This window comes from Nyctibius grandis, chromosome 7, assembly GCF_013368605.1.
Source record: "Nyctibius grandis isolate bNycGra1 chromosome 7, bNycGra1.pri, whole genome shotgun sequence".
In the NCBI taxonomy this organism is placed as follows: Eukaryota; Metazoa; Chordata; class Aves; order Nyctibiiformes; family Nyctibiidae; genus Nyctibius; species Nyctibius grandis.
The window spans coordinates 52,071,032-52,098,773 of NC_090664.1; the positions used below are offsets into that span (position 1 = coordinate 52,071,032).

Here is a 27,742-nt window from a genome sequence, read left to right on the forward strand (position 1 = left end):
AAATAGTTTGGATAGATTGAAGTATTATAAGAGACTGTACAAAAAAGGAAATGCTGGTTTTGGAATGATATAATCACTTTAAAAAAAAAAAAAAAAGCCTTTTTCCCCTCAACATGGAACTAAACCCAAGCCTTTCAGAGTCCTATGTGAAAGAGGAACCGGAGCAGTTTTCTGTTTGGGGGGGGCATGCAGGGTGCCTGCGTGCTGGCCTGCGTGGCATCCCCATTCAAGGCATGTTGGTTGGGTGAATGGTTGCCTGGGAGCTCTGGGACCTTGGAACCACTGAGATGCCCCAAACCGCTTAGAATTTGTGTACTTGGAATCAGCAGCTCCCAGGGTCTCCCAGGCTTTCCGTCAGCACGCCAGGCAGGGTGCCAAGTAGCCTGAAAATTTGGGAGGCGAGGTGCCAAGCTCTTGGCTCCTTTTCAAACGGGCTGCTGAACAGCTGGGAATCTGGATGCTTGGGCTTCTCAACAGCCCACCACGTTAGCTGCTGAAGAGCCAGGCAGGGAAAAAAGGCTGGAATTTGTGGTGCAAACCTGTCTGCTTTCCATCAGACCTTGGTTAAATAGAAACAAATCTGCTCGGTATTTTAGTTTTGATGCGCTGCCCTCACGTGATGACGTTTTTAACGTGATGACATCTAGTCGTCCCTCATAACATTTTTATGTGTCAAAATATTTGTTTTACTGAAAATAATACGTGTTTCCATGTAATCACTTTAGCTTCATTATTATTCTATAGAAATCTCTTCCAAGGATACTCTGAATGGATTGGTATCTATTTTATAGTGTATGTAACTACTGGCCAGATGTGTCCTCTCATATCTATCTTTAGATATCTCCTCTGTGGAGCAAACAGGATGCTCGTATCTTAAAATCTTACTGATTTAATGTATTTTTTGATCAGTAAAAGTTTGTTACTGTATTTTTCTTGTAAGAATGATCAGAAGAAGCTGCTGATTGAAGTGTATGGTGCTGAGAACATTACCTAGAACGGGGAAAAAAGAGGAGGAAACTTCTGATTTGTACAAGACTCAAATCATGGGTTAGCTTAAGCGTTACGTAATTTAGTGCTGACAGTTATCCCTCAAACTGAAATTATTTAAATCCTGGATAAATTTAAAACTTCAAAATTTTAAAAGTGCTTTCAGTTTAAAAGGAATTTTCCCTTCTTCTGTTTGCAGGCCTCGGAGTAGAGGAAAAACTGCAGTGGAGGATGAAGACAGTATGGATGGTTTGGAGGCAGCAGAAACAGAAAACACTGTGGAAACAGGTAATAAGTGTATAGAGTTGATGCTGTCTGGTTATTGCTTCTCTCTCGGAAACATGTTTAATTATGCAGGACTTTGGTAGACAAGAAATATTTCTCTGATTTTGTAGTATGAGATGTGCATTAGGGCTGCTATAGACGGCAAAACCCCTGTATTATTTAAACCTGTATTAATTAAAGCTATTTGAACCTGTTGCTTTTAAATAGTCTAAGGGGAATGCCTTCATAGTGTAGTTATGTAGAGGCTCTTTTTCTGGTTTTGCAAGTCTGTGTCTAACAAAAACGAAAGCTCTGAAGCAGTAGCTGCTATTTTTAGAATACTTGCCAAAACACAGTATTACTGAATGACCTGTATCTTCAGCTAACTACAGCAGATTATACACCAAAGGGATAACCGGGATAACCAAACGTTAATGCTTCCTACTGCTGCTTAGGAAACACAATAAATCCCTGTTCTTGCTTTTGTAAATATTTGTTATGATGGTACCCAAACGCTTCCCTTACCAGAGGGATCTCACTGTACTGGACTGAGTACTATTGTAACAGTTTGTGATTTCTGTTCTGGCAAGTTAAGAGTCTAAAGAGACAAGCAGATGAGCTACCACATGAAATAAATAAAGGCCATGGTGAAGAACTGTCATCTCTTTGCCAGGCACATGTCTGTAGCCATTTGCCTGTTTTTAACCAGGGACTGAATATGTGTAGAAGGATGAAACCTGCCAGGAAGGATTGATGCCATGGCCAATTGGTTTGACAGAAATAAGTCTTAAAAATGCATTGAGACATAAGGGTTTATAAATTTAATTAGCTGGTCCTATATGTGTAATGAGCAAAGTGGAAGGAAGCATAGAGACACTAACAGCAGAAGCTGGCGGTTGGGGCAGCAATTACACGGAAATGCCGGCTGAGTTAAGGGAGTTGTTGAATTACTCTCATAGCTGCTAAGCAAAGGAGGTAGAGTTGTGAAGTCCTTGACGATGAAGACAAGAATCTGTGCTTAGGGTAGATTTACAGTGAGAACAAGTAGAGGACCTCAAAAGAGCCGTTTTTGCAGTAACATTTTATATAGGCCATACAGGAGTATGGTTGCAATGGTGAAAGCCATAAAAGAGGAGGCTGGAATTCTCAAGTGGATGGAGGATGAGCTTTGACTGTATATGCTGGTCTCTTCCTTCTTGCTTGCTAGATGGTGAACGATGTTGAGAAGGCTTTGTACTCAAGACTCAAGGCTTTGGGGAGTGTCATGAGTGTTTAGTCACAACTTGTGTTGAATTTAAGTGTTGTTAATGGTTTGTGGAGGGAGTCTAGATTAAAGCTTAATACAAGGATGCTGCACCATTTTATTCTCTCTGAACTTGGATGGTCTTTTCCAGCTTCTACAAGGAGGTAATTACCAGTTATTAAAGTTGAAAGTGAAAAAGTTGTAGCAGATATTTGTAGAAAAACAGAGCAGGGGAAAGGAGGGCTAGTTCTAATTGTGTCCAGTATCCATTTATTGCTCTTCCTATCCCGTGTGCTAGAAACAGTCTTATGAAAATCAGCAAAGGGGACAGAAAGTGTGATTATTAAGTGGTAAGTTTTTGTAAATTTTAAATATTTTTTTTTTAATTGAAACTAAAAAGAAGTTCAAGCTTAACAACTGCTAGTGCACTACTGTGTAGAGAATTTAGTGATAGCTGTATTTTTTTGGCTTTACATGTCATTATTAACAAAGTTCCTCAACAGAGATCTGAGAGCAGTTTTTGCTTTGGAGGAGAGAGAGACACAGATAATTATTTTTAAGGCTCCAAGAGTACATATAGATAAGTCTCTCCATTATCCTTCACCAGAATCATCCTGACTGTCACAGAGGGCTGACGCTCATCTGTAAAGGTACAGGCCGCAGTGGAGCCCTGTGCTAGAAATCCTGATAGACAAAGACTCTGCTGGGTCTGCTGCTGGAAGTGATGCACCATCACCTCGGTGCTGAGCCCAAGGTGGTTTTGCAAACTGTACTCTTAAGTGAAAAGAAGCCTAGTAAAAATACATAGGTCTGAAATCCCATTTTTACAGGGGGAACCAGAAGAGACTTGAAAGAGCATTATCGTCTTGAGCAATTTGATAGAGACAGAATTGCAATTAGGTTATTTTAAAAATTGAACACCCTGTGACTTGATAGAGGTTTAATCATATTAATTGAAAAGGCTGCTGCCTCTAAAACTTATCCTAAGCACTTAATAATGAAGTGTGGGAGAAGGAGTAATCCCAGTTTGTTTCTCCGTGTAATCAAATTGAAGCATATTTGTGTTCTAGTTTATGAGTTTCTACTTTGACTAAAAAGGGCTTTTATTTTGTTTTCTTGCAAATAGTGGACTTGCCAACAATTTGCTGTAGTATTTGGCAAACCGAAACATAATATAGTAATATTACAAAACACAGAATGAGGTCATCTGAACATACAAAAACTCTTTGACATGCAACTTCTGATATATTTCGAGTTTCCGTATTGGTAGCTTCTTTCCCATTGTTTGGTTCATGTGTTGAATATAATCAGGAATTCTTTTACTGAGTGAGGTTTTTGTTTCTTGTTTGTTTGGGTATGGGAGGTTGTTTCTATTTTATTTATGGAGTCTAGCATTATTGGTACCCTTTTATGAAGCACTATTTTAATAAAATGAGAGAAATCCATGTTATTAATGTTGTATTCGGTGTAATGAGCACTACTTTTAGGGAAGGGAGCAATGCAGGAGGAATGAGAACTTTCCTCACAGGGAGAGAAAAAGAAGATCACAGAATCACAGAATGGTTTGGGTTGGAAGGGACCTTAAAGATCATCTAGTTCCAACACCCCTGCCACAGGCAGGGACACCTTCCTCTAGACCAGGTTGCTCAAAGCCCCATCCAACCCGGCCTTGAACACTGCCAGGGAGGGGGCAGCCACAGCTTCTCTGGGCAACCTGGGCCAGTGTCTCACTACCTCACAGAAGATGCCCCATATAATCCCACTGAGAAAAGATAGGTGTTTTCTAGCTGCTGAATCTTTTGTGGGGAAAAAAGCAAGGGGGAATGTAGGTACTAAACATTATTTCTATTCATAATGTTGACACAAATGTTTGTTCAAAAGGAAAAAAAAAAGGCCAAAATTCTTCTTGAAGTGGCTCTTCAGTCATGCTAAGGCATGGCCATTTTAATGGCAGTCCAGGAAACAAGTTGCTACCCTTAACAAAGTTCTGTCATCTCATATGTAAAAAGAGGCAGAATTGGAAGCAAAGCCGGGTAAGCTGCATGCCGCTCTGATCGTTTCAGTATGGGTTATTATCCCCGCCAACTACAGTGATTTCTGAGCCCTGCCTGCTTTCTGCCAAGTGCTGTGTTCACTTTGGTGTAAATGAAGGTAGCGTTCTTAAAGATGGAAAGAGAGGGAGATTTGGAATTGGAAAAAGGAAATTCTGGAATTGGGAAAAAATCTGTTTGGAGCTAAGTCAGCCTTTTCCTAAAAGATGGTGCTGGCAACTGCTTCTACTGAATCAGTAGACTTTCAGCTTCTCGTAAACCTCGGGACAGACTCCTTTCCTTTGTCCACCAGCCCTGTCTCTCTCGCTGATTTCTTGGGTCCTCCCTTAGTGACTGTTTTGCTTCTCAGCTTCATATTGGTCTTTCCAGCTGCCTGTTCCTTCATTTCTACTTACTATGGTTTCTACCGGTGATGTTGCACTGGTATTTCTCGATCCAGCTGATATTGATCTTACCCATTCCTCCCATCATTTCAGCAGCTACAGCATCATAGCATAGTTGAAGTTGGCTGGGACCTCTGGAGATCATCTGGTCCAACCCCCTGCTCAAGCAGGGCCACCTAGAGCTGGTTGCCCAGGACCCCGTCCAGGCAGCTTTGGAACATCTCCAAGGATGGAGACTCCACAACCTCTCTGGGCAGCGTGCGCCAGTGCTCAGGCACCCTCACAGTGAAAAAGTGTTTTCTGATGTTCAGAGGGAACCTCCTGTGTTTCAGTTTGTGCCCATGGCTTCTTGTCCTGTCAACACCTTCCAGCCATCGACACCTTCCACCTTTCTAGTTATCGGTAAAATACAGTTTGTTGTAGAATACTATGTTCTCCTGTAGGTCCCCTTCTGTTGCTCCTCTCCATAAGAGGGGTTTTCTTCTGATGAGTGAATCTCTATAATGGCCAAAAAAAACCCCAAACCAAAACACAGAAGTCTGGAAAGCATGGGCCTGTGTGTGCATACATATACGCCAATATAAAATTGCTTATCTAAGGAAAGAAATCATTTTAACAATTACGTCCTGGTAAGCTTATTGTAGGTTTGGTGGCCCTTTGCTATTAATGAAGACTCAGCTTCTGCTTCTTTTTCCCCATCTTAGTTTCAGCAATTTTCTATACTTGGTATTTTCTTGGTTCTGCATTTAAATTCACTGAAACTGAATTCTGTGTGTTAATTCTTTGATTATTCCCTCTTTTTTTTTTTGAGAACACTTGTAAAATATCCAACTCCTGCTAGAATCTGTAATCCTTCCCATCTTTGTCTCACATAAAAACATTGAGATTCAGACTCTGATCTGGGAGAATTGCAATAAGTTTATTTTAACTGCTGAGTCTCTTGGGAAACTCACAGTAAATCCATCGGGTGTTCTGTTTACTGTCTGTACCATGTCAAGCAATTCTTTAAATAAATTAGTACATAATAACAGACCCTTAGCTCCCCATGGTGTCTGGAAGCTTCGGAATTGATAATACGTAAAAGAATTGGTATGATTTTATCATCCGATAGCTCCTTCCTTGTGTTATTGTCATTAGTAATGTTATTTTCAGACCCAGTGACATTGCCTGGCCAGTTGATTTCTTGTTGGACTTCACGTTAACTCCCTGAAGTCTTCCTCTGATCGGCCTCTTCTGTCTTGGGGCAAAGCACAGAGAACCAGAAACAAACACTGCTCAGTGGAGGAAAGTCATCCGTGCAGAAGCTGCCAGAGAATTTTGGACTACTTCAGAATCTCATCAGCTTTGAAGCAGCCTGAAAAGCACTTCTCTAGAGAAAAAAAATGATTGCAATATCCTACTTAATTAGAGAAAATACAGTCACTTTTTGTACCAGTGTGAACCATACTGAGCAGAGCTTCCCACCAAGACAAGTAAAACACACCTGAGAGCAAGTGTTGGTTTGGGTGAATCAATGGCAAAAACTCTCGTCAACTCGTTAACACCGAAGACCTTTTAAAAGCCACTTTGGGCTTTTCAGACAGATACTTCGGCCTCATCGCTATGTCGCTTATCACTTCTAAAATTAATGAAAGGAAGATCTGATACCGCTGAGGACATTGCCTGTAGGTTAAATTCGTCTGTAAATATTTGGGGCAAATATGTGCTTCAAAGTGCACTTAAATATGTTTTAAGGCAATTAATATTCCCTGTGCTTGTTATAAAAGGAGAAGTTCCTTCTTTCTTATGCAGCTGACTCTGACCTGTCCGGCCACTGAAAAAATTAGCAGAACTGAAGCATCTTCTTGTTATTATTACAAGCACCTTATTATTTTTCTTTGTAATCTCGTAATTTGTTTGTAAGAAAGAAACCAGACACAAAAGGATGTTATTTGGTATTTGCCTTTAAATCCTTAACAGACTTACTTGATAGTAACATTTATCATCATGCACACTTAAAATGGGCCATTTAGAAAAATTGATTTTTTTTTTTCCCTTCTGACCAGTATCTCTGTCCCAGGTGTTCTGAGAGCAGGGGGAATATTTTGTAGTAGGTGGAATCTGTTATTTCCAAATGAATTCTAACCTCACCATGTTTTTCGTTGTGGAGGTTATTTCTGAAATGCAACTTTTTTTTTGCTTATTTATTCAATACTTCTTTTGCAGTTTTGGTTTCAAACTAAGCTTTGTTAAGCATAACCACCAGGTTTTGGAAGGAGTTTTCAAGGACCCAGAATATTCCACTTTCCCATTGCATGGGTTGCTGCTGCTGTGTCGTTAGTGACATGATGAGGGAATTTGCATTGACCTTACCAGTTAAACATATTGAAATAGTCGCGTGTATCTCGTGTGCTGTACACTCTTTTCCCCGCTGGAAACGGTGCTGTTTTGTGTATGTTTTAGTTCTGTGGATCTCTGTCATTTTTTGGTAATGCTGTGTTGAGGCCAGCTCTCCAGTTTGGTAGAAGAAATATTAGAGAAATTGAGATCCCTCTTCCACCAAATTAAAATCACAGTATAAGCCAGATTGGCTTTGGAGTCCCATAAACATCTGCCCTGGTAACCCTTTTCTAGGTCAGGTACAAAAAGCAAGAAAGTAGTGGGTAAAATAAACTTATTTAGGATAATAGAAGAGGTACCAACCTACAAGGCACTGAAGACTGACCGCAGAAAACTGAATGACCAAGCTGGTGAAGGGTCTGGAGGGTCTGACCTACGAGGAACGGCTGAGGGAGCTGGGGTTGTTTAGCCTGGAGAAAAGGAGGCTGAGGGGAGACCTTACCGCTCTTTACAACTACCTGAAAGGAGGTTGCAGTGGGGTGGGAGTCGGCCTCTTCTCCCAGGCAACTAGCAACAGGGCTAGAGGACACAGCCTCAAGCTGCGCCAGGGGAGGTTCAGGTTAGACATCAGGAAAAATTTCTTCCCAGAAAGGGTTATTAGGCATTGGGATGGGCTACCCAGGGAGGTGGTGGAGTCACCATCCCTGGAGGTCTTTAAGAAAAGACTGGACGTGGCACTTAGTGCCATGGTCTAGTTGACACAGTGCTGTTGGGTCAAAGGTTGGACTCGATGATCCCAGAGGTCTCTTCCAGCCTAGTTGATTGTGTGATTCTGTAGTTCTCCCGAGAATTGCAGTAGCTTTTGTAAGTCAAAGAAGGAAATAAAATTCTAAGAATCACTGGCAAAGGGATAAGGGGGGAAAAAAGCATTAGTGTGTTTTTTTACTGTTGCTTTATAAACCTGTGGCATGACTGTATATTAAATGCGGTGTACAGTTCTGCTTCCCCTTCTCCAAAAGCACCAGGTGCAGTTGGGAAAGTACAGGAAAGGCCAGCGAGTACGACAAGAAGTAAGTAATGGCTTCTGTGCGGGGGTCAGTTAAGGTAAAAGACTTCAGCCTGAAATGATATGACTGGGGAGGAATTTAATAGGGTCCCGCAAAATGCTGAGTGGTATGGAGAAAAGGAACAGGGAATGATGATTCATTTTGATTTTTTAACACAAAAATGAGGAGACATCAGGTCATATTCAGAGCACAAAGGTAGGTGCATTTGCACCCAGCATCTGCTTAAATTACAGAATTCATTGCCACTGGATGGTTTGGGCATGAAAGATTTCACATGGGTTTCAAAAAGACCTGAACAAGTTCATGGAAAAATAATCAGATGAGTGCAGTTGAACACCACCGCTAGCTTAGGAAGTTCCTTGGTTGCAGATCCCTGGGAGCTGGTGATCCAGAATATGGTGTCTTGTGTTTAGAGTGACCGAAATTATAGTTTAAGTGGTCTTACATTGAAAACCTTATTTGTATTTTATAGCTGGTGCAAAATTTGCACAAAGTTATTTTCTGTATAAAATTTGTTTAACAAATAGGAGTTCTATTTGAATTAAAAGTATCAAAATACACACTGAAACGTACAAAAAAGAATAACTGCAGGCTTTCTTCACTTCTCCATATAACAACTGTCCCAGTAAGTACTGGATAGAGTCCAGCGAAGGGCTATGAAGGTGATTAGAGGACTGGAGCATCTCTCTTATGAGGAGAGGCTGAGGCAGCTGGATCTGTTTAGCCTGGAGAGAGAAGACTGAGGGGGGATCTTATCAATGCTTACAAATACCTTAGGGGCGGGTGTCAAGGGGATGGGGCCAGACCCTTCTCAGTGGTGTCCAGCGACAGGACAAGGGGCAACGGGCACAAACTGAAACATGGGAAGTTCTATCTGAAAATGAGGCAAAACTTCTTTCCTTTGAGGGTGCCAGAGCACTGGAACAGGCTGCCCAGGGAGAGTGGGGAGTCTCCTTCTCTGGAGATATTCAAAACCCGCCTGGACGTGACCCTGTGCAACGTGCTCTGGGGGAACCTGCTTTGGCAGGGGGTTGGACTAGATGATCTCCAGAGGTCCCTTCCAACCCCAACCATTCTGTGATTCTGTGATATCTTGGCTTGTCTTGGTGCTGTCGGGAAGGGTTGCAGGTGATCTGTGCAGGACCAGTTAGCAACACCATGTCCATTTGTTCCCTCGTGTTCAGCTGCTAAAACTTGTACATATAATGTTATTGTAGGTGAAAGATTTCTGCACGTTAGTGGTTGCTGTACATGGCAGCCTGTATGTCTCAGACACTAGCAGGAGAAGTGATCTTTCTATTAAATTGTGTCCTAAACAGTAACAGAGTTATGAACTCTGAGTAGTGGAAACTTGTTTTGTTCCCAAGTTAGGACAGTGAGTGAAACTTGATAATTATAGTACTAGATAGGCATTTAAAGTTCATAATTTACATTCCCTTGTTAAATTTTCTTGTCGTACTGTTGCTACACTGACCTGGGTTCTCTACCTGTCTAAATAACTAGAAACTGGAGCATTTTGGTGGCATTTGTACTTCTGAGGCTGTGTAAAACACCTTGTCCCGTTAGCCGTTTTCTGAAACAGCACTACCCCTTCCTTGTGCAAAAAATACCGATTGCATCTGCTGGTTACAAGCTTGTTATTCCCTTTTGCTGGGCATCCCAGTAAGCAACCGTTGAGACCCCTGGAATGTCCCTGCAGTGTTTGGTAATACTGGTATTTTCCAGCCTGCAATACTTTCTGTTCTTACTGAAAGTTTTGGAAGCTCATAACATTTGCTTCATTGTCTCACAAATTATCAGTAGGTCTGACAGTGGAGTCTCAACCAGTAAACTGGTTAAATAGTCAACTTGTTGCATCTAAACAGCAGTGGAATATTTATTTTATGTTTATGACAGCTGCTTTGATTTTTTTTTTCAGCGTCATTATATACTAAATACTATCTCTTAAGATTTTAAAGGAGATTTTTTGTGTCAGAACTCTTACAGTATTTTCAGGTTTTGACTTGGAAAGTAGTTTCCAGCTTTTTTAAAAACCTTTTTGATATGCTGGTGTCTTTTCTTTCCCTGATTGCCATAGCAGAGCCCACACCTAGATCTCCTTGCTGTAGGTTTACCCAAGTGGCTTGCAGAATAGCGTCCTGCGATTACTAGACATGAGAAAAGGATTGTTTGTAACAAAAGAACATTTTACATCTTTAGTTGGTGTTGCTTCATCACTCTTGCTTCATCACATCCCCAAAGAAATCTGTAATCGTGTAGTAAAATGCCAGCCATCAGCAGTGTCCCTCCCACAAGCATGCGTGTGACAGTCTGCAAGGGACCCACTGCCACGGATGGGCTTCGAAAACCAGGGCTTCCACCTGTGAGTCCCATGCGTGTCTCTTACGTGGGGAGAGGTTTCTGAGGCATCTGAAGATAGAGCAAGAAAAGAGGAAATTGTTACCACAGTTGTTATTCTGAACGTTGTAAGTGTCTATATAAGACATGTAAGTAAGGAGACCAACTGCTATTAGGAAGGTGGGTAATCCACGTAATCAACTGAGAATGGTATATGCTATTCGTTATTTTCTTTGAGTATTCACTGCATTCTGCTCTAGAAAGAGGAATAAAAATAATTAAGAGGAGAAGTTTTTGAATACTTAAAATATGGAACCTTTGTAGAGTTTTTTTTCCTCATTTGAAAATTTCAAATTACTTCTTTAAATAGTATAAAACCTAAGGATTGTCTTTTCAACCCAGAGCCTGATGTATACATCTTATTTAGGCAAATATGCCGAAAGTGTTAATTAAAAGGGAAATTTAATATGCATGTGGTAAATCTTATCAATCCCAGTGACTTCCCTGCATATCTGTCCCCTGTCTATGTTAGGCTTTTTCTTTTTTTTCCTACTGTTTCATATCTCCATCCATGGAGATGCTCAAAAGCCATCTGGGCGTAGTCCTGGGCAGCCGGCCCTGGGTGGCCCTGCTTGAGCATGGGGTTGGACACAGGGACATCTGAGGTGCTCTCCAGCCTCAGCCATGCTGTGGTTTGGTGAATGCTACCCAGGTTGTAAAGCGTATGGAAGTTTTGCCCCTTTTGGTGGCTCATGTGGATAGGAACTTTACTCCTTGTAGTTTTGGGGATTTCTTTTAACCTTAGTAGGAAAAGAAGGCCTTTTTGTCCTCACAAGGTGGGGAAGAACTATTGATGTAATTGTCTTAAAGTAATGAAAAAATTTTAAATGCTGTGTTTCCTATTATTTTCCTAATGTTTTAGTAAAGGATAGTGACGTAAAAAAAAAAGAACTTAGAGACATTTGGGAATTGTGCAATTAGCTTTTTTAATCCTCAGTTCCCCCACCAACTCATTATACATGGGCAAGACTTTCATTGTGACAGAAACAGTGAGAAATTAGGATGCAAAATAAAGCTTTATATATGAATCTGCAAATGAGCTTCACATTTATTAATCATTCATGGTTTCTGCATTCCCAGAAGCTTCAAAGTAGGATGCCATAACCAAGTCTGAAAGTTCATTAAATACAGTGAAAAGCAATTAATGTATTGTGCCAGATGCTTCCAAGAACATCTCTGAGGCAGCGAAGGGGGTATCTGCTGTCCCTTCGCCGTGCCAGTGCCGGACTCCCAGCTCCTAGGAGTTTGACTTATGAAATGTGTTACTTTTGTTCTTCCTTAATCTTCTTTTGGAAAACTTTTAACAAAGTTGACGTATGGCACACACAACTAACATAAACCCTATTTTCATTCTCTTTGATGAGCACTGTGTTTTCAGTCTTCCAACGGCATATTGAGACACAGTTTGGTTTATTGCAGAGACAGCAGTTGAGATGTTGTTTGTCTCATTTAGTATAATTTGGGTCCCTTCTTTCCTAGAGAAGCAAACAGCAGGGGGAAAAGCACCATAAGGATATAAGCTCATCTAGTTGTCGTGTGTAGTGAAACAATCTGTGTCTTCTGACACAGTCCAGAGTTCTTGAGAATGAGTTAGTGCCCGTGAACTTTGCCTTTCCCATGTAATGGGTGCCCATTAATGTATAATGAGATGAAAGCTGTCAAAGAGTAAATGGCTTTTGCTTACTTGAAAATTTCTGCAGGCACACAGTAAAGCAGAGTTCCTTCTGCACGGTTTCACTAGGTTAAATAAAATTGCTAAGATGGATCAGAGCAAGGCCACAATTTCTGGTGGTCTTCCTTGAGCATTTCACGTGTGGTTGTCCTGGGCTGTGCTGTGAGGTTTGTTTTTAGTGATTTGGCGTCTGCCTGCCTTACAGGTGTTTGTGTTTTGTGCTCTTCATTGAGGCTGTACTTAGAAATATCAGGGTTACTTGCACTAAATAGTCCTTCAGACCCAACATACTTTGAAAACTCACTGCAGACCGTTATGAGTGGCTCTGCTGGACGGTGCCTGTTTTGGTAGTCCTCGTCCAGGAATGATTGCAGGGGTTGTTTGTTCACACATGCTGAAAACTAAGGGTATGGGGTTTTGGTTTATTTTGTTTTGTTTTCTGTACGGAGCCATTTACTATTACAAGGACTGTATTCCCAACAAGATATTTATTTAGTGTCAAATGATTGTCCAGCATTTTTCATTCAGGATGGGCTGGTGGACTGGGTTTAACACGAGCCTTTTGGTTTTCAGACAGGTAGTCATTTTTGGATGTTTCAGATGTCCAAAAACATTTCAGATGTATGTTACTGAGTAGCTTAACTGGAATAGGTGAAGCAATTCCAGTTTACACCAGCTCAAATAAATATCTGGCACACCCAGTTATGAACAGGAATTTCTTACTCTTTTTTTTTTCTTAATTTTGTGGTTCTCTTCAGTATGTTTTAGGTGCCTTCATTGAGGGTTTTAAATGTTATACATTGTCTTCCTAAACGAGTTCACTCAAGGTTAAAGAATAATTTTACTTCAATCTCCGTACATCAAATAAGAAAGATTTCCCCTTCTCGATGTGCTCTAGCAGCCATATTATTTCAATATTACAGACCAAGCTGTGCAGTTTCATGTTCTGAAGATTTTTCCTCTCTTTTATTGTTCTTATAAATAAGATTAAAGCTTGTAGCAGGTTTTTGTGCACACCCACCCATGTCGCAGATTCTTCTACCCATCCATTTCTCCACTTGAATCATTTATCCTTTACAATACTTGATTATATTTTGACATGTTGTGTATTAATTGTTTTTAAAAGTAAATGTATCTCTGCTTAAATCCTCGACATAATCTGTTGCTTTACTCTAACTGGACTTCTTTGAAAGAGTTGTATGTATTGGCCTCTGAACTCAAACCCAGAAACTGGAACTTAGCTCAAACCCTCCAAAACTGGAAGTTTTTGGAGACATGCGACCCAGGCACAGGTCCTTGGTTTGGCTCTGCTGTGGGGAGAGATGTAGCAGCCATGGACACTGACAGGAGGAGTCAGTAGTGTCTAAAGCTGGATACAGCAAAGAACATCTGCCAGAGTCCTAAGATTTTTATGTTACTTGGGTTTCAAAAATCAAAGTATGGAGGAGTGTGGAAATACCAAATTTTATTGCTCTACAGCCTTGACCCTTGTCCCTGCGTGTTCTGATGTGGTCAGAGCAGCACGTTGCTGTGTCCTCCTGACAAATCCCTGACTCATTCCCTGCAAAGGAGAGAACCAAATGGGAAGAGGATTTAAGTTGCACAGACAGTGGCAACTTGGTGTTTCATCTTTCTGAGCAGGAACAAACTTTCCAGGCAAACAGCAGCATTGTCAGCTGTAGATGTATATATTTCTGTCTAACAGCTACTTTAAATTAAAAGGATGCTGCAAAAATTGTTTATATTCCTACAGTTTGGAATGAAGTTTAAGCTGGCATAAACCACGTCCTTCCTTCCTTCACCTCCTCAACCCTGTGCCACCGTAGAGTTAGTGTAATCTGGGATGAACTGAGTGCAGGGAACTGATCAAAGTTAAAGCTAATCTGGGAGGAAAAAAGGGTTGTTATACCCCAGATCAGTGTGCTCACTCTGATCTTTGTTCAGGGATGATGGAGCAGGTGCACAAGAGGAGATGCAGGGAGAAGATGGTCTAAAACTGCCACACCGTGTGAAAAGGTTGTCATTGAACAACACTCCCCCTGCCCCGTTCCTCATTTCTTACTGAACATCTTCAGTTCACAGTGGTACACTGTGTTATGGAAATAACTTTATAAGCATTCAATTTCATCTTTTAGGTAGATGTGAAGGATATTTTCCTACTCTTTTAATTTTGTTGTGTTTGAGAACATAGTTACATGGATTAATCTATCTTTAAATAAAATGGATGTTTGCAGCACAAGGGAAAGCTTACAGCTGCTTTTATAGTCCAAGTAAATAAACAGAATAATAAATAAATAAATGCTATTCTTCTTTTTTAAACAGAAGTCAAAGAGCAATCTGCAGAAGAGGATGCCCAAACGGAAGTGGACAGCACCAAGCAGCTAACACCAGTCCTTCAGCGCTCAGTATCCGAGGAGTCTGCAAGCTCCACTGCCTCCGTGGGTGTGGAAGCTAAAACCAGGTTAGTGAGCGAGGGAGCAGGGCTGGGAGCCGGGTGATGGGGTGCAAAGTGCTGGGGGTGCAGGCTTGGGACACACCACTGGTGCTTTGAAGTGCTGGCGACAGCAGCCTGGGCTTGAGACTGAGGGCTTAATTGGCGTAGAGGGAGATCAAGGTGAAAAGCACATTCCTGGAGTGCTGTCCTCAGACTGCACTGGTAAACCCTTGAATTACAGCGTATTAGCTGCTTAAATGAAAACAGACAGAAGTGATATGAGATAAAATGTGATTACTGAAGCTTTCCTACTGAGAAAGTGGTGTATTAGCAAATCCATATAAAGTTATTTCTGAAGTTTCAGCTTGTATATCTGTATTTTCAGGAACAAAGTAAAACAAATCTTTTGTCATTTCTACTGTGTTCTTCCTTATTTCAGAATTCATTATACAGAAAATAATGTTTGTATTTTTTTCACTTTTTATCAACATAAATTACCCAAGAAGCAGTGAAAGTATTAATTACATTATTTGAAGGAAACCAGACCACAGTGTCTGTGATCACAGTTGAAACGATACCACAGAATTGTAGCAGAGCTTCTCTCTTGAAGCCCTGATAACAGCTTTTAACCCAGTAGTGGGTCTCTTCTGGTGCAGAGATTGCTGTTACCAGTTACCAGACAGTTACAGGTGTAATTATATTTTGACAGACTTGGAGAGAATCATCATCATCATTTTACTTCCTCCTAATCCAACACAGAGCATATTTTCCATGCACAAAAAATTACTTCATCTACTTGCTGCATATCTAATTTTCATGTTTTACATGCTCACAAACTTCTCAGGTTCTAATAGATACTTCCCTTCTTACAGAGAATTTCTGTTGAATACATCTTGTGTGTACAACTGAATGAAATACACAAAATTTCTGTTCTTAATGGAATTTTCCAAAGCTGGTATTAAATTGCAGTAAATACGTAGAGCATCTTGAACTGAACAGCTGTTTTGGTTCTTTGTTTGACCCTGTTTTGCATCATTTGCAAAAGTTTTAGTGCTGTTTCATCCGCTCTCTGTTCTTCTCAAGGTTACTTTCTTGCTGTTATCGTGAATAGTTGATTACAGCACTTCCCTAGCCATAAACTTTTTTCTTAAAAAGCTGGACAACAGTCATCCAAAAAACCTTCTGCATGATTCTGAACCAGCCCTTACTCGCCCACAACTTATTCTTCCTGCCAACTGAAAGTGTTGACTTAAATTAGTCAAGATTGAAAGCCTGTTATGGGTCCATTGCTTTGGCCAATCAAAGCATTAAAAAGCTAAGTACTATTAATTTTTAATTAAAATAACAGTGAACAGACCCTGTCTCTGACATTTTGCAAAGAAATGTATTAAGGAGATGTGAAACGGTTAATTGGGAGTCAGAGGTTTCTCTGACCCCAGGTAATTTTGGTTCCAGACTTAGATGCAGTATTGGTGTTAGTTGCAGAAGTCATTGATATTCTCATAACAACAGGGAAAAAAAATAGATGTCGGGGTTTTTTTGGCACTGAGTCTTGAAACCTAGCAGAAGAAAGCCTCCTCTGATCTGTGACTTCTTGATCGATCATCTGTATTGTTGTCTATGGTGTGCTGACACTGCCACCGAGCCGTGCAGGGGTGGGAGGGCTGGATTCTGGGTGGCTTGACTCCGTTCTCTTAGGAGAAAATAAAATGTGTGATATAACACACTGATGACGTTCAGTTGTGTAACGGTGGGAGGAAATGATGTATCAAGATTTAGAATAAGGTGTGATTCCAGAGAGACTTGAAACTTGGGACTTGAGGAAGTAGTTTTGAAGTTGATTTCCAAATTAATCATACTCATCAGTTTAATCTCTTTTTTTTTTTTTTGTAAGCTTTTCTGTTTCTATTTTATAGTTTAAGTAACAGAATCCAATGGAAATATTTATATATTTAGAAATAAAATTTAGGTATGTGAGACACAGGAGAATTACGGGAGTATATTATAACAGACAGTGCAGAAATTGCCTAGAACACAGAAAAGAACCAAAGACTCCACCAGAAGCAGATGCAGGTGTAGATGGAGCTACTTCTGCATCACTTTTTATTTTAACACAGTAGGATATATCAGAACTAGGATGGGGATTTCAGTAGCTGAGACATTAGACAAAGCTTGGCTCATGTGGTATTTTGCTCTGGATCCCTCTTGAGACTGAGGCTAAATAAGAACATTCAAGAAAAAGATGAGAGAGAAGGTGGTCAATGTTGGAACCGTTCTGAGGTGGGATATGGGAGTCCAAGAGAAGTATTCACTGCAAATGGGATTGGGGCGGGGAATTTAACAACAGATTTAAGATTAGTGCTCAGAAAGCAATGTGCTCAAAACCATTAAAATAAATAGTCTCTGAGCCATAAGGGGGTAAGGCGTGTGTGTGTATGCTCACAAGGAATGAGTGAATTATTGACCACATGTGGGGAGGGGCAATAACGTCAAGCAAAGATAAACTGTCAGGCCTGGCAGTGGTAAAAGTAATGCTGCCAGCTCTTATATATCATGAGTGTCATGGGTTTTGGAGCCTTTTGCTTCGGCTGTTCCCTTTTTCTTTTTATAAGCCTTGTGAGAAGCTTCTGTCAGCCCAGGACTTACGGCTGAGTGGAATCCAGCTTCTTCGAAAGGAATCTGCTCCCTTGGTTTGTGCTGCCTGCAGAGAGCAGGGGAAGTGCAGCCCAGGAGGCAGGCAAGCGGCCAGAAACTGGCTGCGACTTACAGCAGAGCCCGCTTCTACCTTCCTCCTCTGGTTCCCACATTGTCCACTCCAAGCATTAAAAGCTAACAAGAATGGCCTAGAAACACAATTTCATAAAAGAACAAAATACCTTTTGATTCATTTTATTTTCCATCTGCTTTCGGAGACTGTAAATTGCATTAATTGCACATTTTCAATCCTTTTGCCATGATCATGAAGACAGAACATTCTTAAATAGGTAGAAGTTGAGATTTTCACGCAGCTTTTTTGATTTTGCTACTGTGGTCTGCTAAATATCTGCTCTTGTGAGACTGTTGCTAAAACTACAAAAAGAAACCTGGCAACACACCTTCCTGCTTTCCTGCTTCGCTTGTAATTGGACAAAGCACATAATTTTCACTCCAGACCAATTGCCCTGTTCCCCCTTATTTTGTTGCTGCTGTTAAGATCAAATTTGGAGTCTGGAGCTGGAGGGCTGAGGTGCTTTATTCCATCAAAAAGAAGTGGTTGGTGAACTTCTGTTGATTGTGTGAACAAAGAAAATGGTGAAAAAGTAGCAGTGAACTTCTTTATCTTTGTTCCTTATTTTTTTTTTAATCTTCAAAGAAAGCGCGTTACAAAACTTGCAACACTCAGTGGAAAAAGAAATTGTGGAGTGGCGAAGAGATTAGATAATCTGGACAGAATAAGACAGTGGTGGAAGGAGAAGCTAGATCTTAGGCAGGAGGGAGTTAGATAAAATATTTAATATTAAAAATATGTTTAAAAAATTGTTAAAATTGTAAAGTCAAGCACATATTTTAGGAGATACCGGTATTAAGTTTGAAACTCTGATTATTTATTTTCATGCACATGTATTACGATACAGTTTGTAGTTTTACATGAATGTTTTTCTACAATAATTCTTTCTGCAGAGAATGGGCCTTATGGACGAAACAGGGCACTTGAAATCATTGCAGAGTTTTGCCTTTACACTTTCAGATCTAGATCCATGTTAGCATTTACAGTACCTTCCGCTGAAGTCAGTGATTGGCTTCTACATCTGCAAAGTGGAAAAGTGGAGTCAGCATTCCTTCATGTAAGAAAAATAAATTATTTAATAATAGTGAAGTAATATTTCATCATTATATCAATGACCAGTCTAGCTCAGAGTGAAATTACTGATTTGAATATTGTCAGTAGGTAAAGACTAAGACCACACACTGAAAAATGACAAAAATTTAAATACTTACTGGTTGTCCATCCTGTCTGTTCATGCATTGACTAGGGAAGTGGTCTCAAGAAGAATTTTGTGGAGGATTGTTGTCAAAACATCTTTACCTCGGATTCTTAAAGCAGGAAGGGATCTTTGGACGTTACCTAGTTCACCTCCTTTTCCAAGGCAGGTATCTACAGCTGTCATCCCTGACAGAAGTTTATGTAAACTGTTCTTAAATCTTCCAATAATAAAATCTCCCGATCTTCCCTAAACAGTCCCTTCCAGTCTCTTCTTCGTTTTTACCATTGGAAACACTTTCCTCACATCTAACCCACACTCTCCTCATTCTGGGTTCATCCCATTACTACTTGTACCATCTGCCAGGGACAATGGAGGATAGATTTCTGCAAAAGGCTCTCTGTTTATTTCCCCAGCAAGCCTTACCTCATAACAGAAATCCCATATTTGTTCATACTTACTCTGTAGATGATGTTTCCTTGAGCTCTGATTCTTCTGGCTGTTTTGAGTTCTCTCCAGATGGTCTGCATCCTTCTTGAAGCACAGAAGGCGTATTGCACAAATGGGGCCAAAGAAAGGTTTCCCAGGCAGCCTTAATCCTGCCTTTTTCTTAGGTTCAACAGTTGACATTGTGACCATAATGTGTTTAATGCTCTCAAGTAGAACTTGCGCCTTGTGGGACTTGATACCCGTGATCAATGACATTCATGGCTGGGCCTTTAAGTTGCACGGACCTTTGCTCCTTGAATTAATCTGTTACAGAAAATGGTCCAGCCACAGAAACCATACTTAGAAATGTCTCCTGCCCTGTGTGAGCAGGTGCTCCAGGTTCCTGGAATCCCTTTCCCAGCCTTTCACAGATATTTTTAGGCAGTTTTTCTGTCTCTCTCCCATCTTACTAAGGCTGCTTGTCTCCACCTGGGCCTGTCCTGCTGCTTAGATGCAGTGGTCTGGCTTTCTTTGTCAGCCTCTTGTCTTTTTTCATGGTGTTGACTCCTCGTCATATTCCCATTCTCTTTACTTTTTTCATACTAGTCTCTGCTCATCAGTTCTAATCATTGTTTCAGTGTCCACTTGGTTGCCGTTTCTTCATTTTTGGCTCTTCGCCTGGTCTGCATTTTCCTTCCCTCCATCTCTGGTGGCTCCCAGACAGGTGTTTGTGACATGATGTTTCTTCTCACCCCTTTCTTCATTTTCTTGTTCATTTTCCTTGTCAGCTGAGGCTGTGTCCTCTTCCTGCTTCCTTTGACTTTTGGTGTGATCTGTATTATTCCCCACAGCCAGTTGTCCTGTTTCTCCATCACCTTCCATTTCCCTCGTACAGCAAGCCCTCTGTCATACCCTGCCCGTTCATTTATCATTCCTTCCTTCACTTCCATTCCACAGCTGATTGAAAGTACAGGCAATTCAAATGGCAAAATCTGAACTCACAGCATCCCTAAGCTGTAGTTGCAGAGATGATCCCTGTGATTGTGTCTAACCTTTGCTGGAAGGATGTTCATTCGTGGAGTAAGGATGGTGCATATGGAGTCTGCTTGCACGTAGGGACTGACAGAGAATGGAGCGTGCTTAGTGAAGAGAGAATTTTTGAGCTTGTAGCTTTTATGTGCTAAAGCTTTGCTTGAGCACATGTGATCCACTTGGTGAGGTTAGAAGCATGTGGAGAAACAAGTTCAGACTAATTTTCATAGGGATGCAGAAAGTGTATCTGTAACTTCAAAAATTAATATAGTGACACTCTAAGAGTTTCACAGAACAGCAGAAAGGTTGATCAGAATTCTGGAGTAGCTTCCAGTTAAGTAATCCGGGACCCTTCAGTCTGTAAAAGAGATTGAAGGAGGAAGATAAGAGGCTTTCAAAATCATAGGTGGCATGGGGAGGGTGGCTCTATCTTGACTGTTCAGTTTCTTTTCGTGCAAGAAACTGAGGGTTGTCAAATGAAACTTAAAAGGGCAAGACGCAAAATGAAAGGAGATGGTTCTTTGCACAGGAGGTAGTGGTCCAAAGTGACATGGAAATTCTTGCTAAAGGATGTTGGGGATTGCTGAAAATTTCTGTGAGTTCAGGAGCAGCCTGGGCAAGTTCATGAAAGAGAAACTGAGAATTACTGAATGTATTTAGTGGTGGACTTGGCAGTGCTGGGTTAATGGTTGGACTTGATGATCTTAAAGGTCCTTTCCAACCAAAAAGGACCTTTGAGAATTCTATGATTCTATATAGGAATCACAGCTGATATGGGGAGGCCTTGAACTGAAAGTACTGGGAGACGTGGGTAGTATCCTCTGTTTGCCCTGCCCTTTAATATACCCTGTGCATCTGCTTATCCTATTTCTAACAGTGACCATACGGGACTGGATGAACCTTTAATCTGACCCAGCACAGTTTTGACTAAAGAGCCCCACTCTGTTCTATTTCATCTCATACTTCCAAAGAAAAAATACAAAGCTTGAATTACGCAGAACAGCATGTTTTTCCATTCCCTAATGTGACTGAAAAATTTTGATGAAACTTCCTTGAAAAACTGCTACTTAAAGCCAACTTAGTATATGTTAAATTTCAGTAATTTTCAGGTAGTAAGACCCTACTTAGTCTTCATATGAAATTGCTTTCTAAGAGGTGCTGCCACCTCTGCGAGGTTTATGCGGTTTTGGTGTGATCTGTGTTGATTTGCAAAGAGAGGGAATTTGGCTTGAACAGACAATACTTTCTGGGCACAAGGTCACACTGAAGATACAGGCCACCGTGCTTTTTATTTGGGTTTTCTCACTCGCAGGTTAAATCACTTCTCACAGTTGTGTGAAGTATCATCCTTCAGGTATGCTCACAGTTCCATTCTGTGTGGGATTTTTGTTTGAGAGTACGAGTCAGTTCGGTTGAATATTAAAGAACAATTTCTAGATGGACTTGGAGCAGACCTCTAAATTCACTTTATTCAGCACTGGCATTGTGGTAACATCTCCTGCATTTAGGGTTTGTGAAGTCCTAATTGAGCTTTTAACATTTGTTTAGATTAAAGGTGACACATATTGATGGTGAATAAGAGCATATTTTCATATTTTTTAAATTTTACAATGTCAGTAAAATGTATTGTTTTGGTGGTGGTGTTTGGAGGGTAATGGTTTCTTTCTCTCAAGTGAGAAGAGTATCATTAAGTTGATTATATGGCTATAGAACTCCAACTGTGCTGGTTTGAAAAAATGGGAAAGCAATTATTGTCTAATGCAGTTTAATTGCTTTGTGCAAACTTAAAGTTTTAAAATTCTTCACCTGAAGTTCATATGAACTCCCTCCCACACTCTCTTTTTTTAAAAGAATTGTGCTGCACGAGTTAAATACTCGTTTCAAACCCAACTCTGTGTAATAGTGTAATAGTGTTAAACCACTTCAAAATTTCAATTTGTTGTGTGATTCTGTTTCCTATTGGAAAGAGAACATTTTGCCTGTCAAACGCTTCCATACAGCTTGCAGCTGAGAACTTCTGCCCTTTCTCTTTGTGATATCTCCGTCTTGCATTTTTCATCCTTCTCTATCCTTAGTATCATTCACTCAGCAGCGTGATTTATTGGGTTGTTAACCCTGTATCAATGGGAAGTTGTTATGCAAAACTCCTCAGGAGTTTTCGTGGGTAGTTTCCTTTCAAGCTTCTTCATTATCAAGGTCCAGATATTTACACGTTATGCTGAAAAGCTTAATCTAAACCCCTGAGTTTTAGAATGATTTCACCTCTGTGAGTATCTCCCATATATTAGAACTCACACTGTTGCAGACCCCCGGCATTGTTTTAAGCCAGTAATCTTGATTTCACTTAAAATGCAGCTTGCAGGTCTTGATTTGAATTTATGTAGATGATACAATAGTGCATCTTCACTAAGGAGAAAAACAATTTACTCTTTAAATAATACAACATAAAACGAGAGTGAAGGCAAAGTAGTTTGTGCATTAGCATAACTTGGCATAGCTAAATAACTAGTAGGTCCCCTGTAGTGTTTAGTTTAGCCTTTTAACATATATTAAAACTACTAACAGAGTTAGGTGGGTGAAGAATTCTCAAGGCCAATTCTCATCAGTCTGCTTCAGTAATTGGTGCAAACGATGCTCAGAAGTTCTGTGTTGCTCCCAAATATTCCATTTCATTGTGCTGAGCTTAATTTTAATTGTGAAAAATAGATGTTAAAAACATCTTAAATTTCTGTAACAGCTTTGCCGACACAACCCAGGGTTTTATGCTTCTCAGTTTCATCTTTCAAAAATGCTAAAGTGTGTGTGAAAAAGACATCCTGAAGGCATGTCGAGACACTGAGGAAAATTATTGCATAATTCCTTTAAAAACAAACAAACTCATAGCAAAAATCAAATGATACCCTCTTCGCCTTCTTTTTCAGCCCAAAGTGAATGAAATAGATATTTTTATGCTTTCCATTTTTTTTTTTTAACTTTAGTGCACTCATTATCATGGCAAATAGCAGTAGTGATCATCTGTAACTTAGTATTTAATATTAAGGCGATGGCTATAGCTAGTGGATCATACTGGAACTGCCATGCCTTGGGTTTTCTCAGATATAATCCATTGCCTTTTCCTGTTTAAACAGCAACAAAGACCTTTGCTTGTAATGAGATTGATTGAAAAGGTGAATGCCCAGTAAAACTTTGATAATTGGTGTCCCACAGTAGGGTGGGAGGGATTTCAGAAAAGGTAAGAGGAGAGCATCTCTTGAGCTGGTCCATGAATTTATATTTCCTCTGCTGCTGACAGCTTCTGTTCATCTCTGTAGGATGCTTGGATTCCCCTGTGGATGTTCTCCTGAAAGAGGAGGACCTTTAACACCTCTCTGCAGGACAGGTCCACCTCCTTCACCATTTAGTACTAAAAGGGTTGTATAACTTCAAGCGTCTTACTGATAGACGTGCTCAGCATAGGCCACTTGCCATCTTCCTTGGCATGCAGCTTTACGGGGATCCTGGAGACACAGAAGTTATTCCTCTGAAAATGAGGAAGAGAAATTTATTCCCCCAGCTGTACACGCAGAGTTGCAGGTGGATGGCAGTGCCCCATATCATTGCAGATTGTTGTGCCTTCTACTCAGGCATGAAAAATAGGAAGGGGAGTGAGAAGTCACATCTGATACAGTGGAGCGTTGTGCTAACTCACACAGAGCAATGTGAAGATTTCCACCAGCTGCACAGCATGTTACCCACTCAGACACAAGTGTAGGTCTGCGAGATAAGGGACGCCACATAAACAAACCATGTTTACATAAGTCAGTCCGCACATCTGCTTATTGTTAGGGAGCCCTGGCTGACACAGGACACCCCAGTGCCATTTCCCAACTCAGAAGGATCCAGGAGGGGCTTCTGCTTACTCTTGGGAATGTAACTACAGCAGCACTTGGTGTGTCTGAAGTGTTGGTAATCCTGATGGTCAGCCTTAATTCTGGTAAAGAAAGGTCGGAGGACTGTCAATTTTACCTTAATTATCTAACTGAATATTTGCAAGCAAGCCAGATGATGTTTCTCCTTCTCTGGTTGTAATTTATTGTTGTGCAACTAGTTGCCCAGTACCGCATGTGTTGAAATGAACTCCTTTCAACGGGAAAGTCTGTGTTTTAGGATGAGTCCTAATGACTGTGTCATCGGTCAAGTAGAGGAAATAGTGACTGTTCTTCTCCCTTCCTCCAAAACCAACTGGCTGGAGGGCATTTTGTTTTCCTGTGTTGGGATGTGGCCTGGGGAGGGTTGTAGCATCTTAGATTCTTGTCAGGGGGTTGAGTGAATTCTGTGTGAGCAAGAGGCATGGATCGGACAACTCGGTGTAATAAGAACTTGTAGAAGAAAATGGCTGTGGCAGAGCGCTGAGATTGCTGTGTTTCTGGTTAGAGAGGGCATCTTTCTAACAAGATCCAAGTCTGGATCTCCTCTCATGGCTTGGTAGGAACAGACATTATCTTCAGACATTATTATTGCCTCTTACTGCATTCCCCTGAACCCAGTATTATGTCTGGTTTGCTCTGAAGACATTTTTTTTAATGTGTCATGTATTAAAATTTGTGTGCGTACAGATGTATGAAATCCTTTGGGATGAGGTGAGTTATATGAGCACGTGCTAGTAATAAACCACCTGTGGAATTCTAAACCTATCTAAAAAGGTAGCGTTTGTTCTGGGAAAATTTAGGAATTAAGTTGAAGTTACGAGTAATGATGAATTTATATTTTGGTTTGGAGCATCACAGATATATCTTAAATGGAGCATTGGTGAGCTTTCTTTTTTTCCTTAGTAGCTTATAAAAAGATATGTGACACATCGTCTCTTGCTTGTTATCCCATTTTGAATTAGCCTGTTCTGAAAATATGCTAATTACAATAACAGATCTAGGATTTGATCTTAAGAGTTGCCAGTATCTCAATTTCGTTATCTTCAGTATGAGAGCTCTTCTTGCATCACAGATTTAGATCCTCTAATTGCATATTGACATATGGAAAGTAGATTTGTAAGTACTTTTTGCAATCCTCAGATGACAGGAATAAAAAACTCTACCTTCTGCCCATACAGACATAACTTAAAATATTTACTGAGCACTTAAACCTAAAAGGCTAACGTGATGGAACTGGCCACTTTGTACCGCATGACAAATCAGTAGTGTGACGTGTTGGGAAGCAGAGGACCATGGCTTGCTGGCGGAGGGTGTCTCTAGAATCCAGACGCTAGGCAGGGACTATGTTGCCGCTGGTTGTTTCTAGGTATTTGGGTGCCTGATACATTTGTAGCCCCTCTGCTTACCTTCCCTTGCAAGTGTGAAAATTTTTTTTCCCCCTTTTATAATCCCTCCTCTCTGTCTCAGCCCACCCAGTCTCTTGGCTGCGGTCTGGGAATGTTCTGCTGCTCTTTTCTTTTACGTCGGCATCTGTGTGTTCGCAGACCTTTAGCGCAGGGTTCCCCCAGCCCCCTCCTCACAGCGAGTGCTCGAGCACTTGCTTCAGCTGCGGTCCCCAGCTTTGCTGGAGCAGGAGCAGTAGCACGAACCGTATGATTTTTGACAGCTTCACAGCTGTCTGCACCATGCTGCAGAGTAGCTGTGAAACTCCCTGCTCCTGTTGTTTCACTTCACTCTGCCTGCAGAAAGCTACTGCTGGCAGTTGTGATACCGGAGCTGCCTTACAGAAATATCTGCTTTACCCCTGTATTCCTTTTTCAAATAATACCACTTTTGACCCCACCTGGAGTACTGCGTCCAGCTCTGGGGCCCCCAACATAAGAAGGACATGGAGCTGTTGGAACGAGTCCAGAGGAGGCCATGAAGATGATCAGAGGGCTGGAGCACCTCTCCTATGAAGACAGGCAGAGAGAGTTGGGGCTGTTCAGCCTGGAGAAGAGAAGGCTCCTGGGAGATCTTCTAGAAGCCTTCCAGTACCTGAAGGGGCCTACAGGAAAGCGGGAGAGGGACTTTTTACAAGGGCATGTAGTGATAGGACGAGGGGGAATGGTTTTAAACTGAAAGAGGGTAGATTTAGATTAGATATTAGGAAGAAATTCTTTCCTGTGAGGGTGGTGAGACACTGGCACAGGTTGCCCAGAGAAGCTGTGGCTGCCCCCTCCCTGGCAGTGTTCAAGGCCAGGCTGGATGGGGCTTTGAGCAACCTGGTCTAGTGGAAGGTGTCCCTGCCCATGGCGGGGGAGGGTTGGAACTAGATGATCTTTAAGGTCCCTTCCAACCCAAACCATTCTATGATTCTATGATTCGTATTTCTCTTTTATAAGCCTTAACATTATTGCATATTTGCTACAACTTCCCTTTAAGGAGCTTTGTTTATTTAGTCATAATTATCCTCGAGTCTTTTAATGAGCAATGATAGTCTGTCCTAACAGGATGTATGAATAATTATTTATTCCGCTGTGGATAATCTTGTGTTTGTAACTAGTGTAATTTATGTACCGTGGTGCTGCCTGTTTAAATCTCTTAAGTCTCCTCACAAGTCTCTAGTCTCAACTAGCATAAATAGCTTTGCTTTCCCTTCTTACAGACTCTGCCTGCGAGGCCAGATCAGGTTTCACTGGCAGTCTAGTGGTTATATTCACTGCCATGTAAATAATAATAATTTATTTGTTGCTCTATCACATTGAAAACTAGCTTTAGACTTATCTCCTGTTTATCTGTAACTATTCATTTTTCCCATTCTTATGCTACATTTATCCATATTTTCTTTGCATCTTTTTTATCTTGGGATACCTTTTCTGGAATGTGTCAGACATTTACCATCAGCTCCGGCGGTTGTCCTGGCTCCCGCTGGTCCTGTGTTCAGGCAGGATCCGTGAGGGATGCGTGACCGAGGCCACAAACGTGAGGATGAATGTTTCCCAACAGTACTATGGTAGGGTCGTAATTTGAGTACCATGAATGGGACCTATTTTACCTACCCACCAACCTGCATGTCCTCAAAGGTCTGTCTGCCTTAGGCAAAGTGCAGTCCTACCTATAGAGCATAAGTAAATTATTTGGCTTCATTCTGGGCTTCATTTTGGGCTCGTGACATGCTGTTCCCTCCCTTAGCATCTGACTGGTATTACCAGTGCTGTAATAGTAGAGCAGTTCAAAGGCATTTTACATACCCACTTGTATTTTCTTTCCTCTTTTTTTTTTCACCCATAGTGTTGCTCTATGGTGAGGGCAAAAATACCTGTCCCAGAGTATGTTAAACCAAATCTAAGGGGCTTTACTGGATTCTCAGGGTCGTCTATTCCAATCTGGAACTTTCCTTTTCTACTTTCACCTTTTTCTGTTGCTGCTCTTGCCTCACCTGTCTGAAAAGCACAGGCACTGCTTATTTTTTCCCCCAGAATTTAGTGAATATTATAGAGGAGTTTAGCCTTAAAAGTTTTCTCTTCCTCCCACCCACCCACAACAGAGTGCCCCAAACCCAAATGTGTCAATATACAGATGCACTGAAATCTATTTAAATGGGATCCAGGC

General features: G+C 41.0%; 1 protein-coding gene across 12 annotated transcripts in view; it reads left to right on the top strand.

Annotated features, from left to right (window-relative positions):
* Positions 1 to 27,742, top strand: part of KMT2C (lysine methyltransferase 2C) — a 208,580-nt gene that overhangs the window by 51,068 nt on the left and 129,770 nt on the right. For all 12 annotated transcript variants that reach the window (XM_068404544.1, XM_068404545.1, XM_068404540.1 and 9 more), the window contains 2 exons: positions 1,187 to 1,275; positions 14,706 to 14,844. In XM_068404544.1, coding sequence (XP_068260645.1) covers positions 1,187 to 1,275; positions 14,706 to 14,844 — 228 coding nt within the window. The remainder of the gene's footprint in view (positions 1 to 1,186; positions 1,276 to 14,705; positions 14,845 to 27,742) is intronic.